The sequence below is a fragment of the Neolamprologus brichardi genome, chromosome 15 (genome assembly GCF_056152115.1).
Source record: "Neolamprologus brichardi isolate AB-2024 chromosome 15, ASM5615211v1, whole genome shotgun sequence".
Classification (NCBI taxonomy): Eukaryota; Metazoa; Chordata; class Actinopteri; order Cichliformes; family Cichlidae; genus Neolamprologus; species Neolamprologus brichardi.
In genome coordinates this window covers 20,691,743-20,709,528 of record NC_142118.1, presented here as the reverse complement: position 1 = coordinate 20,709,528, position 17,786 = coordinate 20,691,743, and the positions used below count along the sequence as shown (strand labels likewise).

The window sequence follows — 17,786 nt, the reverse complement described above, 5'->3', positions numbered from 1 at the left end:
ACTTTATAAAAAACATGACAACATAGCAACTGTCTAGGATGGCTGGATGCCTCCAGGGTGAAGTATTCTGAGCATGTTCGACCAGGAGGAGGTTCTGGAGCAGACCCAGGACACAGTAAAAAGATTATATTGCTTGGCTATCTTAGGAGCAACTAAATGAGCTGGAAGAGGGGCCAGGATGAAGGAAGTCGTCTTCTCTGCTGACACTTTTGCTCCGACGAACCAAACCCAGATAAGTTTTAGAAGATGGATGTTTTTTTTTAAAGTGCGTTGCCTTTCCTCTGTACTTTTTTTTTCCCTAATAGACTCTTTTAAAAATTAAAGGAAGCTGCATTGATGCACATGCACACATTCAGCCTCCTCAGTCATTTTTAATTCTTCGTGGTGTCAAACACGTCATTGTCACAAAGCACTGAGGGAACGGAAACAACATGCACCTGTTAAAAATAACTTTATGAAAAAAAATAAAATAAATAACTTTATGGTTTTGAAATGTGTTGCACCATTGGTGTGTTAACATCAGGGAAGTGACATCTCACTAATCACAGGAAACACAAATGATCTTAAAGAGCCATCGGATGCAGCCCCATCAAGATTAAGAACAAGAAAGAAGTGAGACAGAGAACCACAATGGATGAATTCATATGGATTCAAATGTTTGCATTGCTGCTGATTCAGATTACAGGTAAAGTTGTTGGGCTGTGTTTTGGTTTATGGAATTTTGGACCGTGTTTATTGTTGTGGTGATCTTTTTCTTAGTCTTGGTATGTAATAGTTTAGTTTTCTTGTACCTCTTTGTTTCATCATTTTCTAGGTACTTATTTAGTCACTTTCCATGGGAAATACAGTGGGGCAAAAAAGTATTTAGTCAGCCACCGATTGTGCAAGTTCCCCCACTTAAAATGATGACAGAGGTCAGTAATTTGCACCAGAGGTACACTTCAACTGTGAGAGACACAATGTGAAAAAAAAAAAATCCATGAATTCACATGGTAGGATTTGTAAAGAATTTATTCGTAAATCAGGATGGAAAATAAGTATTTGGTCAATAACAAAAATACAACTCAATACTTTGTAACATAACCTTTGTTGGCAATAACAGAGGTCAAACGTTTACTATAGGTCTTTACCAGGTTTGCACACACAGTAGCTGGTATTTTGGCCCATTCCTCCATGCAGATCTTCTCAAGAGCAGTGATGTTTTGGGGCTGTCGCCGAGCAACACGGACTTTCAACTCCCGCCACAGATTTTCTATGGGGTTGAGGTCTGGAGACTGGCTAGGCCACTCCAGGACTTTCAAATGCTTCTTACGGAGCCACTCCTTTGTTGCCCGGGCGGTGTGTTTTGGATCATTGTCATGTTGGAAGACCCAGCCTCGTTTCATCTTCAAAGTTCTCACTGATGGAAGGAGGTTTTGGCTCAAAATCTCACGATACTTGGCCCCATTCATTCTGTCCTTAACACGGATCAGTCGTCCTGTCCCCTTGGCAGAAAAACAGCCCCATAGCATGATGTTTCCACCCCCATGCTTCACAGTAGGTATGGTGTTCTTGGGATGCAACTCAGTATTCTTCTTCCTCCAAACACGACGAGTTGAGTTTATACCAAAAAGTTCTACTTTGGTTTCATCTGACCACATGACATTCTCCCAATCCTCTGCTGTATCATCCATGTGCTCTCTGGCAAACTTCAGACGGGCCTGGACATGCACTGGCTTCAGCAGCGGAACACGTCTGGCACTGCGGGATTTGATTCCCTGCCGTTGTAGTGTGTTACTCATGGTGACCTTTGTTACTTTGGTCCCAGCTCTCTGCAGGTCATTCACCAGGTCCCCCCGTGTGGTTCTGGGATCTTTGCTCACCGTTCTCATGATCATTTTGACCCCACGGGATGAGATCTTGCGTGGAGCCCCAGATCGAGGGAGATTATCAGTGGTCTTGTATGTCTTCCATTTTCTGATGATTGCTCCCACAGTTGATTTTTTCACACCAAGCTGCTTGCCTATTGTAGATTCACTCTTCCCAGTCTGGTGCAGGTCTACAATTCTTTTCCTGGTGTCCTTCGAAAGCTCTTTGGTCTTGGCCATGGCGGAGTTTGGAGTCTGTCTGGTTGAGGCTGTGGACAGGTGTCTTTTATACAGATGATGAGGTCAAACAGGTGCCATTCATACAGGTAACGAGTGGGGGACAGAAAAGCTTCTTACAGAAGACGTTACAGGTCTGTGAGAGCCAGGGATTTTCCTTGTTTGAGGTGACCAAATACTTATTTTCCACCCTGATTTACGAATAAATTCTTTACAAATCCTACCATGTGAATTCATGGATTTTTTTTTCACATTCTGTCTCTCACAGTTGAAGTGTACCTCTGGTGCAAATTACTGACCTCTGTCATCATTTTAAGTAGGGGAACTTGCACAATCGGTGGCTGACTAAATACTTTTTTGCCCCACTGTATGTGCAGCAAAACACAATTTTATATGGCGACCTTTATTCTACAACACAGCCTAAACTCTCTTAGACAAGCTTTCTTGCAAATTTTTGAAATATTTCTCCAGGCTTCTTGAAAGACATTCAAAACTCTTCTTTGGATGGTGGCTGCCTTTTGTTCTATTTTCTGTCAAGATGATCCCACACGGCTTGTCCAGAGACTGGGGAGGCCAGTCGTGATTTAATTATTTCTTTTAACTATTTTTATATTTTTCTTTTTACATAGAGCCTCAAACATGTAAATACACATAAATCTACATTTATCAGGAGGGGTGTTGGCCCTCTTCTCTTTACAGACACTCTCTAAATCCTTTGTTTCTTGGCTGCTGCTGGGCAACTCAAAGCTCCAGCTCTCTCTACAGATTGTCAGTAGGACTGAAGTTCAGCAACTCTTTTGTTGCCTTGGAGAAGTGTTTTGGTCATTGTCAGATACATAACTGTATACATTTTCCATGGTGCTAGCCTCAGGTGTGCCCAGACCTAAGCCCACCCAAGCCCACAGTGTGGGCTTGGGTGGGCTTGGGTGGTTATATCTTATATCTTAAGGTATAAGATATATTTACCTTATATCTTAAGGTAAATAAGATATGTGTAGACTGTTTCTCAAAAAAACCCAAAAAAACCTGCTACTTTAAATTACTTGCTTATTCAGATTTTAAGGCAGATTTTTATACTGTTTTATACCAGATGTCTTTATGGCTCTTCACGAGATCTTTTGTCACTTGTCCTCAAAGACAACCAGCCCCAGCCAAATATGAAAACGTTTTCCATTTTCGCAATTGACATAATATTTTTCACTTTTTCAATTCTTTTTGCATGGAAACCAAATGCGTTTCTCTTTAACTTCCATTTTACTAAGGTTCTGAATCAGTTGCCTTCTCTCAGACTTTGTAATCAAACTTGTGCTATGTTTTCATCTACTCCACAGTAATCCACTTCATTATTATAAATAGTGCACAGCAAACAGTTCCATGGTATGACTGTACTCTTGGGCTGTGTGGGTCAGGCAAACCCGTACTTATCCCTCTTTAAGGCTTCTGTGGTGGGCAGTTGCCTGCTGCTTCTGGTTCCCTGACACTGCTGCTCTTGGCTATGCAAACTCCACCATGTCCTCCTCCTTCTGGGGTGGACGCACATCATCCTGATGTGTGGCCTCAGGTCTGGGGTTTCCTCAGTCATTCTCTGCCCACCTCGGGATCTTAGGCGAGCATTGTTGCAGTTTCCCACCCACCTAAACACACACAGCAAAATGACATGTTTGCTTGTGTACCTTTCTCTGTTTTGTCTTTCAGGTTTGATATTTTGTATTTTGTTACAGATGCAGCACTTGGAGACACAGCAAGTGCTGATGTTTGCTTCATCATCGACGTTTCCCTATCTAACTATCCCCCTTTTGTTTCCCTTCAGGGTTTCCCCCTAACCCTTCTGTCCCTTATTTTTTTTCTATTCCTTCATTTTCTTTTCCCATCTTTTGCCAACCTGGTCTTCACTCCCTGTCCACTTTAGCATAATACCCACAAGGATAATTATATGAATAATATAAGAAAGTAAAAGAAATAAAGGAAAAAAATAACACTAGGCACCTACACAGGGTCTACAGTGCTCCTTTTGGAAAAGGCAATGTGTGGCATAAAAAAGCATTGTTCTACAAAAAAAGAGTGTTGGACACGTGCATAATATTGTGTCTAAACTATCTTAATCTTTTTCTTTTTTTAAAAAGAACTTTTGTATTTAACTTATTTTCTTATTTCTCTCCAATCCTGTCAGCAAGAACTGCAAATGTAACATCCATTGTTACGAAACTCGGAGATGACGTCACTCTGCTTTGTCTGAATGCGATGGATGACCAGAATACCTGTAACAATACAATGTGGGCCTTTGCTTCAAGAAACAAACCAACAGCAGAGCTGTTCAGGTTTGGGGAAATTGGTGAATATGCCAAATCTAAATCAGACAGACTGAGTGTTGCTGTAAACTGTTCTCTGGTTATAAAGAAGCTCACAGCTGAGGATGTTGGGCTTTATTTTTGTCAGCAATACAAGTTGGGAAAAAAACAAGCGCAACACTCTCTACTTCATCAGTTGGTGGTTGATCTCTCTCTTATTACTTGTGAGTATTTACACAAAAATATTGTCTGCTCAAACTGAAACTTCAGGTATAAAGTTTTCAGCAATGTGGTTGTTTAATTTCTTTCTCTTACATTATCTCCATCTTCACCAGTGAATGAGCATAAGGACAATAGTAAGGCAATTTTAAACTGCTCTGTGCTGCCATATGAAGAGTGTCATCACACAGTGAAGTGGCTGATTGACGGTCAAGATGTGGACAAAGATGACAAAGAAGTATTGACCATGCAGACTGACTGCTCCGCCACCGTGTCTTTTCCAAAATCCCATGAATTATACTCATTAAAATATAACTCAGTGAAATGTGAAGTGACTGATACTGGCACAGGAGAAGTGCAGCAGTTTACCTTCATCAGCCAACAGCGCTCTGGCCAAGACCCAGGTGAGCTCATAATCATTTATTGGATGGATTTCAAGTTTTTGAAGTCCAAAGACATGCAACTTGTGGGGATAGGTTAATTGGATAATCCAAATTGCCAGTAGGTGTGAATGTGCGAGTGAAAGTGAGTGCGAATGGTTGTCTGTCTCTGTGTGTTGGCCCTGCGACAGACTGGCGACCTGTCCAGGGTGTACCCCGCCTCTCGCCCTATGACAGCTGGGATAGGCTCCAGCGCCCCCCGCGACCCTGAAAAGGATAAGCAGAAGCAAATGGATGGATGGATGGATGGATGGATTATTTTAAGACATATTTTAAGACATTTGCACTAAACAGGAAACTGCAACCAAAATCTTTTTTTTTAAATCCTTTTTACAGATTTTTCTGTTTCTTTGAGGCTCATTGTTGTCTCTGTGGGTTTAGCAGCACTTTTAATAACTGCTGTAACAGTCAAAATATGGACAGAAGTTAAAGGTAAATTTAAAAATGATAAGTTTGAATAAATTTTCATTTTTATTTTAAACTGGAATTGACTTCCTTCTCTCATTTTAGGGAACAAAACACTGATGGATAAAACCACAGTAAGTACAACTAAACTAAACTCAACAACTTGAACTAGAAATTACAAGTTAACAAAAAAAGGCTGCTCAGTGGTAGCGGAAAAGTAAAAAGCTAGACACAATATAAGGAGAACAAAATTGAGTGAAAAGAGTATTCAACAGGAGAAAAGGACAAAGGAAACTTAGAACGTCCACATGATAGGAAGAGGAATAAAGAAAGGTAGAAGGTAAAAGCACATGATAAATTAGCCTTCAAAATAAAACAGGAAGTAACTGACTAACTGAAGAAACAATAGATACCAAACAAACAGTAAAGCACAGATTGGTGGAAAACACTGAGAAAAGGACCAAATATTCAAAAACACAAAAGAAGAGAAAAAATTTATAATGGAAACCAAAGATAATTACAAAAATGTATTTACCATTATTACATAATTTATGATCTGATGCATCTTATTTTGATTTTGGTTTGTTTGGGTTTTTTTCTACAGGTACATTTTAATAACAAAGAAGATCATGTTACAATAAAGTCTGAAAATATTAGAGACTCTGCTACTTCCATCTGACTGCAATGATCATCATCAAAATCAATTCCAATTGCTGTTCAGTCATCAGTATCAACTTCTTAATTGGTTAAGTGTTAGATATAAAACAGATGCTAAAGTAATTTTACTAAAAATGATTGGTTCTTTTTTTTTTTTTACTTCAGTCTAGACGTGTATTTAAATTTTCATTTCATTTTTTATAAAAGAATGTTGGTTTTGATAAATGACAGAATCTGCATCAATATTGTTGCTCATGATATAGTAATCATAAATTAAAATGTATTTCTATTCAGTTTTGGTGTAATTTTCTTCTAATTAATCCTTTATTCAATACTTTATACATTAATACTTGTGCATAGAGCAAGATTGCTGGGCTGAACAGGGTCAATGGATTCCTTGTAAAGAGATTTGTAGATGTGGGTAAAAGAGGGTCTTAGGCATATGAAACTTCTTTAAGTTGCTTGAAGACGTTTCACCTCTCATCCGAGAAGCTTCTTCAGTTCTATGGTCAAATGGTTGATAGTCCCAGATTTAAGCCCTGTGGAAGTGTCCCAGTGTCTGAGTGTGTTGCTGGGCCTGAAGTACACTGGGATGTTGTTCTTGGAGAAGACTCTCCTGAGTTTCTCTGATACACCGGCTACATAGGGGATGACAATGTTGTTGCGTTTGTCTTTCTGATCCTCCCTAGTTGCTGTCTGATCTTCTTTTCTGTGCATCTTTGCTGACTTGATGAAAGCCCAATTAGGATAACCGCATGTTTTAAGAGCCACCTTCATATGTGTTCCCTCTTTTTCCCTTCAGGCTTAGAGGGAAGATTTTACATTCAGTGTTGTAGGGTCCTGATTACTCCAAGTTTGTGTTCCAGAGGGCGCTGGGAGTCAAAGAGGAGGTACTGGTCCGTGTGTGTGTGGGCTTCCAGTAAACTTCAATGTTGAGGTTAGGGTGACCAACCGTCCTCTTTTGCCCGGACATGTCCACTTTTCACGTTCTGTCCGGGGCGTCCGGGGGGGATTTTGGAGATTGATGAAAATGTCCCGGTTTTCCTATAGTCCGACAGGGACCCATGTGTTTGAAGTCATCCCCAAACTGCTGCTTTGTGAGCGCTTGTTCTGTGCTCATAGATGGGACAGACGGTGCGCAGCAATGCGCCTAATGATGTTTAAAAGATCCCAAAGCGCAAGTGCATCATTTGAGATGAACTGCAAAATAATTTTTCCTCGTACTGACCCAGTACTGGTAATTTTTCTTATGCAGATGAGGCATTATTTCTGTACCATTATTTAATTCCAGAGGCTTTTAAGCCTATATGACAATTTTTTCCACACATAAACTGTCATGAATCGCTGTGTGGCAGGCAGACAAGCAGGAGTGGTGGACCCAAAATGCAGAACTCAGACACGGAAGTGAAACTTAAAGTGCAGCTTTATTGCTGGGAAAAACCTCGTACTAACTAAACTCACCAAAAGACAAACAAAAGTCTGAACTAGTGATGTGTCCTGTGTGTCGAAGCGTCGAATCGTGTGTCGGGTAATCTCGGGGGCGTGTCTGTGAAGCGCGTATCGAGGCTTGCTTTGATTACGTATGCAGTGACGTTCGAGGCCTCGCGGGCAGTCCGTACCACGTGACTGATTCAGGGACTGGTTCACCGGTTCGCGCCAGATTCGAAATAAAATGGGCAGAAAAACACAGCTGATTTCCCATCACACTGTGTTGTGGAATTGGATTACGTACGTGTTACATAGTTACTTGAGCATTTCTTCTTCGATGGAACCAGGAAGGAAGAGATTTTTTATTTTATTTTATCTCTCCTAATAAAGTATGCACACAGTAATAAATATCACAAATGATAAGCACCATAATATAAATAAACAACACTACAGATCCTATAATCTGATTTCTGTCTTTTAGTTTATTAAAAAGTGAAGCGCCAAATACTAGTTTGTGTCATTGTCCAGATGTACATAAGCATGATTACACAGGTACTAGCGGGTTTTGATTATCGATTAAAATCGATTCTAGCTTGGATAACGTGATATCGATTCATTAAAATCCTGAATCGATTTTTAATATAAATATTACTACATTTCAACCACCACCAAACAGCTAAAACATAAATGAGAGCAGGTACACCAATTCTGCACAAAGACGTGCAGACGTGCAAAAACACAAAGCGCTGACGCGTCAGAATCAGTGAGATGTCGCCTTTCTCACCAGACAGCACGGACACGGTCGGGGCTGAAAGCCGACAGCTCGCTGATTCTAATCTAAGGCATCTGCTGTGATGCTTACACATTAGATAAAGTCTCGAAAGTGTCAGCTTTCTTTTTATAGTTATAAAAATATGCAAATGTACTGATCTATGATCTGAATTATACTATTGACTGACTGTCTGAGGCTAACAGTTACACAATCATACCAAAACTCTGTCCTGATAGTTTCCACTTTCTCTTTTGTATCACACATACTGAGACAATATTCGGGAAAACAATTTATTTATTCAGTTTAGAGGTTTACACATCATTATAATCACAGAGCCCGCTTCACTTGAATTGTCCACTTGATGGCGCAGTAGAGCAAATGAATCATCACAATGCTTCGAACCATGAGTCGACCAATTGGGTGGAAAGCTTCAGTTCATCATGAGGCTTCATCTCACCATCACTAGTCTGAACAGAGGAACCAAGGACTGAAACACTGGAAAAGAAATACTAAACTGGAGCAGGAGACTAAACACTAGAAACATAGAAGCAGAACACACAGCTAGTTGAGGGTAAGAGGATGAACAGACGTTAACGACGGGAAGTCACAGACACTAAATACACATAGCAGCAATCAAGGGATGAGCAACAGGAGGGGAACACACCTGGGAGAAATCAAAGCTGACGGGACAGGGGAAACGTAATACTCGCATGAGACAGAGACCTTCAGAATAAAACAGGAAACTCACAGACACAGAACCAGGCAAGACACTGAACTAAACAGACAGATTCACAAGCAGACAGTGTGACACCATAGACAGACGGAGGGAACACAGAGAAGTGAGAGCACAGGCAACCTAAACTAAACATGAGGGCAAGATAACAAAACCTAAACCAGAAATAATAATCATCATCATCATCATCGGAGAGCTAAAGAATCAGAACATAATTATAATCAAAACAGTATCACCAGAGAATAAGAGCTAATCCATAATGCAAAAATAAACCAAAACATAACTCAAAATGCTGGGTCGAACCGACCCAGGACCGTGACACAAACAGCGTTTCAAATCCCCAAAAATCTCTGTTTTTGCGTTGACGTGTGGACGAGGAATACGAAGTTCGTCATGCAACGTCAAAGGTATGTGCCTTTTTTCACGCTGTGTGCCACGTTACTGTTATCCTTTGTGTCTTCCCTGGTCAACTTTATGTTTTTATTCACAGCGTTAATGTGAGCAGTGAAGGATTCCACTTCTTGTGTTTTGATTTTGAACCAGGTGTCGTCCACAAATCTGTATCAGTGGCTGGGTACTCTCACTTTAAAAGAGCCAAGAGCCTTTCTTTCCACTTCCTCAGTGTAAAGGTTGGCTACAATAGGTGACACCAGGGAGCCCATGTCACATCTATGTTATTGTCTCTAAAAACCCTCGTTGTATTTGAAATATGTGGCAGTAAGGCAGAGGTCTAACAGTGTGCAAATCTGATCAGGGGTGAAGCTCCACCATTTGACCCTAGAACTGAAGAAGCTTCTCGGATGAGAGGTGAAACGTCTTCAAGCAACTTAAAGAAGTCCAGACGCTTTTCTTTCCAAGCTCCTTAGACTACAATGACTGACAACCTTCCGAGACATCAAAGCAGAGTGTTTTTAGGAATCTATTGTAGTGAAATATCTGTCTGATATTCTTTTTAATTGATGACATTTTGTGTTGTCACAAAAGAAAAAAACATTCCCTTTTAATTTTTTAAAAATCGCACCCTGCTTGTGCAGGACACAGTTTCTAAGTGTCACAGTTTAGCTCTGAGCACTTCTATTCATGTATTACCCATTCTATCCACCAGAGGTCCTCAGTCTTTCAGTAGGCCATCCACGTGGCCCACTCACTTGTAAACTACAGGTCTGAGCAGGTGTTTAAAATCATGTATGGATTTATGAACAGCTTTTATTTCTTGTTTTATTAATTGTTAATGAACTAACTTGTAAACAACCTGAACTGTATTTTTGGGACTACAACTGTCTGTTCTGCTGTCTGTTTTCTAACATTAGAGGAAAGAGGGGCTGTATTAATGGAAACATTTATCTTGACTAACAATCTTCACAGATTCAGCTTCCTCGGTCAACGTCTTTTCGGGTTATTAAACACATCACTGTCACAAATGCACTGTGAAAACGGACACAACGTGCACTTGCTAAGTCTTATCATCGCTTTGTGCAATACTATCCCTTTATAAAAACAAATTACTTCATGCGTTTCCGAGAAAATGAGAAAGACTGCACCTATGGAATGTAAACATGAAAAGAAAACTGGTTAAGTTGTGAAGAGGATGTGACACCTCAGTAGTGACAGGAAGCACAAACAGTCTTAAATAGTCATTAGTTCAGAAACTGTGACAGTCAAGAAAAGAAATGAGACAGAGAAGCACAATGGATGAATTCATATGGATTAAAATGTTTTTATGTCTGATGCTGATGATTCAGATTGCAGGTAAGAATTCGGGAAACATTTTAATAGCAGGAAAACACCTTTACAGTAAATAAGACTGCTGAGCATGCTCTGTTGTTTGAGGGGAGCTCAGGACATGGTCATTAACTTGTGTCTAAATTGGTCTTCAATCCGATTCTAAAAAATGCTGTATTCTATTTTTATTTATTTGTATGTTTCTCTTCCATCTTTTCAACAGTATCTGCAACTGAAACCTTGATTTTTATTAAAGTTGGAGATGACGTCACTCTGCCTTGTCTAAATGTGATAGAGGACCAGAATAACTGTGATGGTACTACGTGGACCTTTGCTTCAAAAAACACAACAGCAACAGAAGTGATCACCTTTGGAGAGATTGGTAAAAAAGCCCAAACAAAATCAGACAGACTGAGTGTTACAGCAAACTGTTCTCTGGTTATAAAGAAGGTCACGGATGAGGATGTTGGTTTTTATTACTGTCAGCAGTACAAACTGGGAGAACGTAAACATCTAGTTTCTGAGTTTTTGGTTGATCTGGCTGTCATCACATGTGAGTATTTACCATATCATATTGTATTTATCAGACAGTGGTATGCAAAAGTTTGGGCACCCCTGATAATTTTAATGATTTGTCTTTATAAATCATTGGTTGTTTGGATTAGCAATTTCATTTAAATATATCATATAGCAGATGAACACAATGATTTTTGAGAAGTGACATGATGATTATAGGATTTAAAGAAGGTGTGCAATAGTTATTTAAACAAAATTAGGCAGGTGCATATAAGATAAGATAAGATCACCTTTATTAGTCCCACTCGTGGGAAATTTGTTTTGTTACAGCAGAAAGTGGACAGTGCAAAGTTACATAGTAAAAATTAGAAAAACACTGGAATAGCATAAGAGTAAGAATAAGATACTGTACACTGTTAAGTCAAATTGTTGAATGTGTCATTGTGTTTCTTAAATTTGTAAAGTCTTATTCAAACTATAGGATCAAGGCATTCCTTTGTCCCCCTCCCCAGCCTCTCGAGGTTCTGGGGGGACGCTGTAGTGTTTTATCACAAGCACATCCCATGTGAAGGTTTGTTTGATGTTTGGTAAGCTTTCTGCCCTTTTTATGGCTTCACTGTGTTGTGTATGGTGAACCAATACAGGAATTGAGCCATATATTGGGTGTGTGTGTGTGTGTGGGGGGGGGGGGGGGGGGTACCTTTTTCTGACCAAGGATGTTGTTAGAAACAGTTATGATCAGGAGGTCACACAAACGCACCCCCATGACACACACACACACACACACACACACGCACAGTCCATTGTCTTTGTAACCAAAGGGGGGTTGTACGAGGGGAGGTGCTTGTGTAAACTATTGTGTATTGTAACTATTTTTCCAATAAAAGGCAGCGAGCGGAGGCCGGAGTCGGGGTCATTTTGTGGTAGGATTCGAAGTGCGTTCCTGAGATACCGATGAGGCCTCCCTTGCGCAAGTAAATCGATCAACCGCTGTTGCCTTGTGTTTTTCCTTCACAGGAATAAGTCCCTAGATCAGTTTAGACCCAACATACACAACTGTACACAATAGAATAGAATAAAATAAAATACTGTATACAATAGAATAAAATAGAATACAAATACTATATACAACTGAGTATGACACAACGTTGTCAGAAAAAGAGTATTGCACTTAGTGTTAATGCTATTGCACATGTGTGGATGTGTGTGTTTGGTCAGGTGCAAAGTCTTTGATTGTCTGACAGCAGTGGGGAGGAAAGACCTACAAAATCTCTCCGTCCCACACCGTGGGTGCCACAGCCTGCCACTGAAGGAGCTGCTCAGTGCTGTCAGAGTCTCCTGCATGGGTTGGGAGATGTTGTCCAGCAGGGATGACAGCTTAGCCACAATTCTCCTGTCACTCACCACCTCCACTGGGTCCAGAGGGCATCCTAGAACAAAGCTGGCCCTTCTGATCAGCCTGTTCAGTCTCTTCCTGTCCCTAGCAGAGATGCTGCCACCCTAGCAGACCACACTGTGAAAGATGGCTGAGGCCACCACAGAGTCATAGAAGGTCTTCAGGAGTGGGCCCTTCACTCCAAAAGACCTGAGTCTCTGCAGCAGGTACAGCCTGCTCTGCCCTTTTCTGTAAAGGGCGTCTGAATTATGAGTCCAGTCCAGTTTATTGTTCAGATGAACACCAAGGTAGCTGTCCACACCCTCAATGTCCATACCTTGAATGTTTAGTGGTTGCAGTGGAGAATTTTTGTACATGTGGAAGTCTACCACCAGTTCCTTGGTTTCACTAGTGTTTATCTGGAGGTAGTTCTGCTGGGACCAGTCCACAAAGTCATGGGTCAGTTCTCTGTATTCCTTGTCATCCCCATCAGTGATGAGGCTGATATAGCAGAGTCATCAGAGAACTGAAAGAAGCACTGGGTGGAGTTGTGGGAGAAGTCTGCCGTGTAGATGGTGAAGAGGAACGGAGCCAGAACTGTTCCCTGTGGGGCCCCCGTACTGCAGACAGGCCTGTCCGACAAACAGCCCTGAGTTCTCACATACTGAGGTCGGTCAGTGAGGTAGTACAGAATCCATGTAGTGAGGTGATGGTCCACTCCTGTGTTGTCCAGCTTGTCCTTCAGGACTGTGAGAAGAATGGTGTTGAAGGCACTGGAGAAATCAAAGAACATGATTCTCACAGTGCTCCCAGCGGTCTCCAGGTGAGAGAGGGAACGATGCAGGAGGGGAATGACGGCATCATCCATTCCAATGCCAGGCTGGTAGGCAAACTGAAGTGGGTCCAGTGATGAGCTCACCAGGGGCCGAAGCTGAGTCAGGGTCTTAAACAGGTGGGATGTCAGAACCACCGGCCTGTAGCTGTTGAGGTCCTTGGGACGTGAAGTCTTTGGCACTGGTACAACACAGGAGGTTTTCCAGAGCTGTGGGACTCTCCCCAGCCTCAGGCTCAGGTTGAAGATGTGCTCCATCACGCCACAGTTGATCTGTGCAGGACCTGACCACCCTTGAGCTGATTCCATCTGGACCCACTGCCTTCTTGGCTTTAATCCTCCTCAGTTCCCTCCTAACCTGGGTGGTTGAGAGAGACAGACTGGAGCCTTGTGTTGAATGTGTATTGGATGCTATTGTTGGGGGTGGGGAGGAGTGAGCAGGGTGAATAGAGGAGGTGTGACCAATGATTTATAAAGAAAAATGATGAAAATTATCAGGGGTGCCCAACCTTTTGCATACCACTGTATTTGGAGCGGAAACTGCATTTTTAGAATAACCTTGCAGTATAACAGTAATTATCATAATAGTGATTAATTTGTCTAATCTGTGCTATCTTTGTCTCACATGTATATGTATTTGTGTCACAGTAACTGAAGATAAGGACACTGATGAAGTGACGTTAAACTGCTCTCTGCTGACATATGAGGACTGTCGCCACACAGTGAAATGGCTGTTAAATGGTTACAATGTAGACAGGACTAACAACCTAATAGAAAGATCACAGACTGACTGCTTCACCACTGTGTCTTTTCCAAATTCTCACAATTCAAACATCTCAAGGGATAATATAGTGAAGTGTCAAGGAACTCATACTAACACAAGCAAAGTACTCTTTACCATCATCCATCAGGCCTCTGGTGAGGAAGCTGGTGAGATTACAATCAGTTGTTGAACATGAATGGCTGGGTATAAAGTTTGGATGCAGATTTATTTTATTTTTTTCACAACAAATGAAAAAACTAAAAAATGTTTTGATTCTGATTTTTCATTTATTTAGTTGGGACAAACAAAACAAAGAATCCAGCCAGAAAAACTGTAAGCAGCACAACATCAGTAACAACCACAGCCGTGAAGGATATTTCAAAAGGTAGTCCCTCAAACATTCATCCTTTTGTTATGAATTATTGATTCCTTTTGATTAATAATGTTTTTGTACACTTAATTTAGACATGTCAGATTTGATAAATGACAAACCTAAATAAGAACTACATAAAGAGAAAAGTGGTCTCCATCCACTCATCCCCAACTGGGGTATTGCGGTATTGAGCCACAAACCTCCTGACTGGTAGATGACCAATCAGCTGCCTGAAAAAAAAAGCAAAAAAACCCCAAACAACACTTTTGTTAATATGAAATATTAATCATTAAGTGATCATAAAACTAATGCTTGACAGATGTTTCACTTTACTGCAAGATCACTTAAAGACAAGCATTAAAATCACAATAATGTTCACATAGCTTATCAATTTTTAAAACATTTTCAAAATGTAGCAATTTTTTCCTTAAAAATGAAACAATTTAAAAACAGAAGAAGATTCTAACCAAATGATCTTGATAATTAACAGTTTTTGATTCTTTTTACAGATTTTTCCATCTCTTTGAGGTTCATTATAGTTTCGGTGGGTTTAGTAGCACTTATAATAACTGCTGTGACAGTCAACATTAGGACATGAACCAAAGGTAAATTTTACAAAAAGAACATTGAATGATTGGGAATTTTCATTCAATACTGAAATTGCCATTTTTCTCTCCTTTTTAAGGAATAAAACACGACGGATAAAACCAGAGTAAGTAGAAAACTCAGTAATCCAACATAAAAAGTTGAAAGGTTGGGTTTCTGATATTTTATTTATAATAACTGTAGATTATGTTGATGTACAGGTGGGACTAAAAGAACAACAAATCAGCTCATCTCTGAAGGACTGGTACCAGATGTAACTGGACTAGACTGTTTTTCAGGGACTGAGTTTAAACTCTGCAGGGACTCAGTCCAACCCTCAAGTCCTGTCAGGACACATCACCACAATGATATGTTTTCCCCCACAGTTACATTATGACAAAGACGATGATGTCACGGAGGGCAAGCCGTGTGGAATTTAATGAAGGACTCAAGATGCAGGAAGCTTTCAGATGCGAGTGAGTTTTATTAGGAAGGTGAAATAAACAGAAACGCAGTGGGCAAAAAACAGAACCTGAGGATAACCTAAACTGGGGGAAACTGACAACAACAGACCTGAACTGGAGATGCAGGGAGACTCGGGGAAACCACATAGGAAAACGCAGGGAAATACACAGGATGAAGGAGGGAAATAACGCAGACCAACCAGCAACGCACACGAGAAAACACAGGGCTTAAATACACACAGGGCAATCAGGGAATGGGAGACACTCCAGTAATGAACAGACATTTCTGATCTAATTTTATGGGTTCAAGCTATTGAATGTAAGATGTAGATGATGAGATTTTAATATTAATTGTTGGTTATTTTTGTGTTTCAAGCTTTCCTTTTAGTCCAATTGAATGTGTTTTAATCTTGCATTAATATACTTCATGTTTGAAATCTGTATCATCATCCCTTTTTATCCTTCTGAGACCCAGAAGGAAAAATGTTTAGCTGGCATTATAGTTGGGTTTTTGATTCATGCACAGCTTTGATTAAAAGGCTGACCCCTGAAATGTTCTATTACATTCAGTGTAATTTCCCAGGTCTTTTATAACTGTTTTAAACAGAATGTGAACCAGATGTGTTTGTGGTAAATTAAAGTTTATTTCTATTTCAAAATATTAAATGGTTATTAATGTTTGACTAATATTCTTAGCTGTCTTTTTTCCAATATTAGAGAGAAGAGGGCTGCATTGGTGGAAACATTTATCTTAACAATCTTCACACATTCAACTTCCTCAGTCATTTTCTCAAACATGTCACTTTTACAAATGCACTTATAGAATGTACACAATGTGCACCTGCCAAGTCTTAATAATATAATTTCTCTTGACAATAATTTACCGTTATAAAAAATGTTTTCATGAACATTGCTAAAAAAGTACTAAAAACTAAATCAGACATACATTATGCTCACCAGTGACTGAACATAAGGGCACTTACAAGGTGGTTTTAAGCTGTTCTGTCCTGACGTATGGAGAATGTCATCACACAGTGAAGTGGCTGGTTGAACATCAAGATGTGGACAAAAATAACAAACCAATAGTGACTTCACTAATAGTCTGAATATTTCAAAACACTCTCAAATAGGTAAAAAAAAATATGTGTCTCTTTAAAATAAAGAAATTTAAACAAAACCAAAAATGGCAGTCAAAGAATTTTATTAGTTTATAAGTTAGAGGTCAACATTTGGATAAAAACCAAAAATAAATGGAATCATAAGAAGTTTGAATGATTTGAAATTTTCATTTTAAATGAAAACAGACTTTTTTTGTTTTTACTCCTTTTAGGGCAGCGGTCCCCAACCCCCGGGCCTCGGACCGGTCCCGGTCCGTGAGTTGTTTGGTACCGGGCCGCGAGAGCTGAGGCTCAGGTGTGAAATGTATAGTTTTCAGGGTTTTTATTGGTTTTCAGCGTTATTTTGTTATCGTTTTTATAGTTAACTCGGTTTTCCTTGGTCTTTTCACGTGTGTTATGAATAAACCTTTTTTTGGTACCGGTACTAGTTTTATTTTGTTGTATTTATCCACGACACCTTAAAGGCCGGTCCATGAAAAATATTGTCGGGCATAAACCGGTCTGTGGCGCAAAAATATGTAAATTTATTTATGTGTGTTTGTACATGTGCACGCTCTCCCTCATGTTGGTTGTCTTTGGAAATTCTGTAAAAAGCTTACCTCTTGCGCACATAAGTCACTTAAGTAGAAGCACATATACTTGTGTAAAAAAACAACAACAACTCCACACGGATTAATAATGATTCAACTTCTTTAACTAAGTAAAAGTAAAAAGGTGGATCAGGAGTTCGACACTTCAACTGTTTGTTCCTATGTGATGTCTGTTTTCTAACATACATCTTAGCTAAAACTCTTGACACATACAACTTCCTCAGTCATTTTTTGAATATATTGTCAAACACATAACTGTCACCAATGCATTGTAGGGATGCACCTCCTGAGGTCATTTGCTAAAGTTGTGATGAGGAAGTGATATCTGATGAATAACAGGAAGTACAAACAGTCTTAAAGAGTCATCAGCTCAGAGGACTGTGACAGTCGAGATTGAGAACAAGAAAGAAGTGAGACAGAGA

The 17,786-nt window shown here is 40.0% G+C and overlaps 2 protein-coding genes across 2 annotated transcripts; both read left to right on the top strand.

The window, feature by feature from the left end:
• The first annotated feature begins 630 nt into the window (after positions 1 to 630).
• Positions 631 to 6,115, top strand: LOC148098467 (uncharacterized). Its single transcript, XM_087852353.1, has 6 exons — positions 631 to 685; positions 4,255 to 4,596; positions 4,708 to 4,995; positions 5,368 to 5,463; positions 5,542 to 5,570; positions 6,041 to 6,115. Exons 1-6 carry the CDS (start codon positions 631 to 633, stop codon positions 6,113 to 6,115), a joined length of 885 nt encoding a protein of 294 aa, XP_087708479.1.
• Positions 6,116 to 10,714: 4,599 nt separating this feature from the next.
• On the top strand, positions 10,715 to 14,424 carry LOC148098466 (uncharacterized). The gene is made up of 3 exons (XM_087852486.1): positions 10,715 to 10,775; positions 10,972 to 11,301; positions 14,120 to 14,424. Exons 1-3 carry the CDS (start codon positions 10,715 to 10,717, stop codon positions 14,422 to 14,424), a joined length of 696 nt encoding a protein of 231 aa, XP_087708612.1.
• Positions 14,425 to 17,786: the final 3,362 nt, after the last annotated feature.

Bases quoted from the DNA above. Each gene is read 5' to 3' on its own strand.
- LOC148098466 (XM_087852486.1), top strand. From the start codon at position 10,715: ATGGATGAATTCATATGGATTAAAATGTTTTTATGTCTGATGCTGATG. The intron at 10,776-10,971 runs GTAAGAATTCGG...TCTTTTCAACAG, and splicing joins GCTGATGATTCAGATTGCAG to TATCTGCAACTGAAACCTTG. The intron at 11,302-14,119 runs GTGAGTATTTAC...TTTGTGTCACAG, and splicing joins TGATCTGGCTGTCATCACAT to TAACTGAAGATAAGGACACT.
- LOC148098467 (XM_087852353.1), top strand. From the start codon at position 631: ATGGATGAATTCATATGGATTCAAATGTTTGCATTGCTGCTGATTCAG. The intron at 686-4,254 runs GTAAAGTTGTTG...CAATCCTGTCAG, and splicing joins GCTGCTGATTCAGATTACAG to CAAGAACTGCAAATGTAACA. The intron at 4,597-4,707 runs GTGAGTATTTAC...CATCTTCACCAG, and splicing joins TGATCTCTCTCTTATTACTT to TGAATGAGCATAAGGACAAT.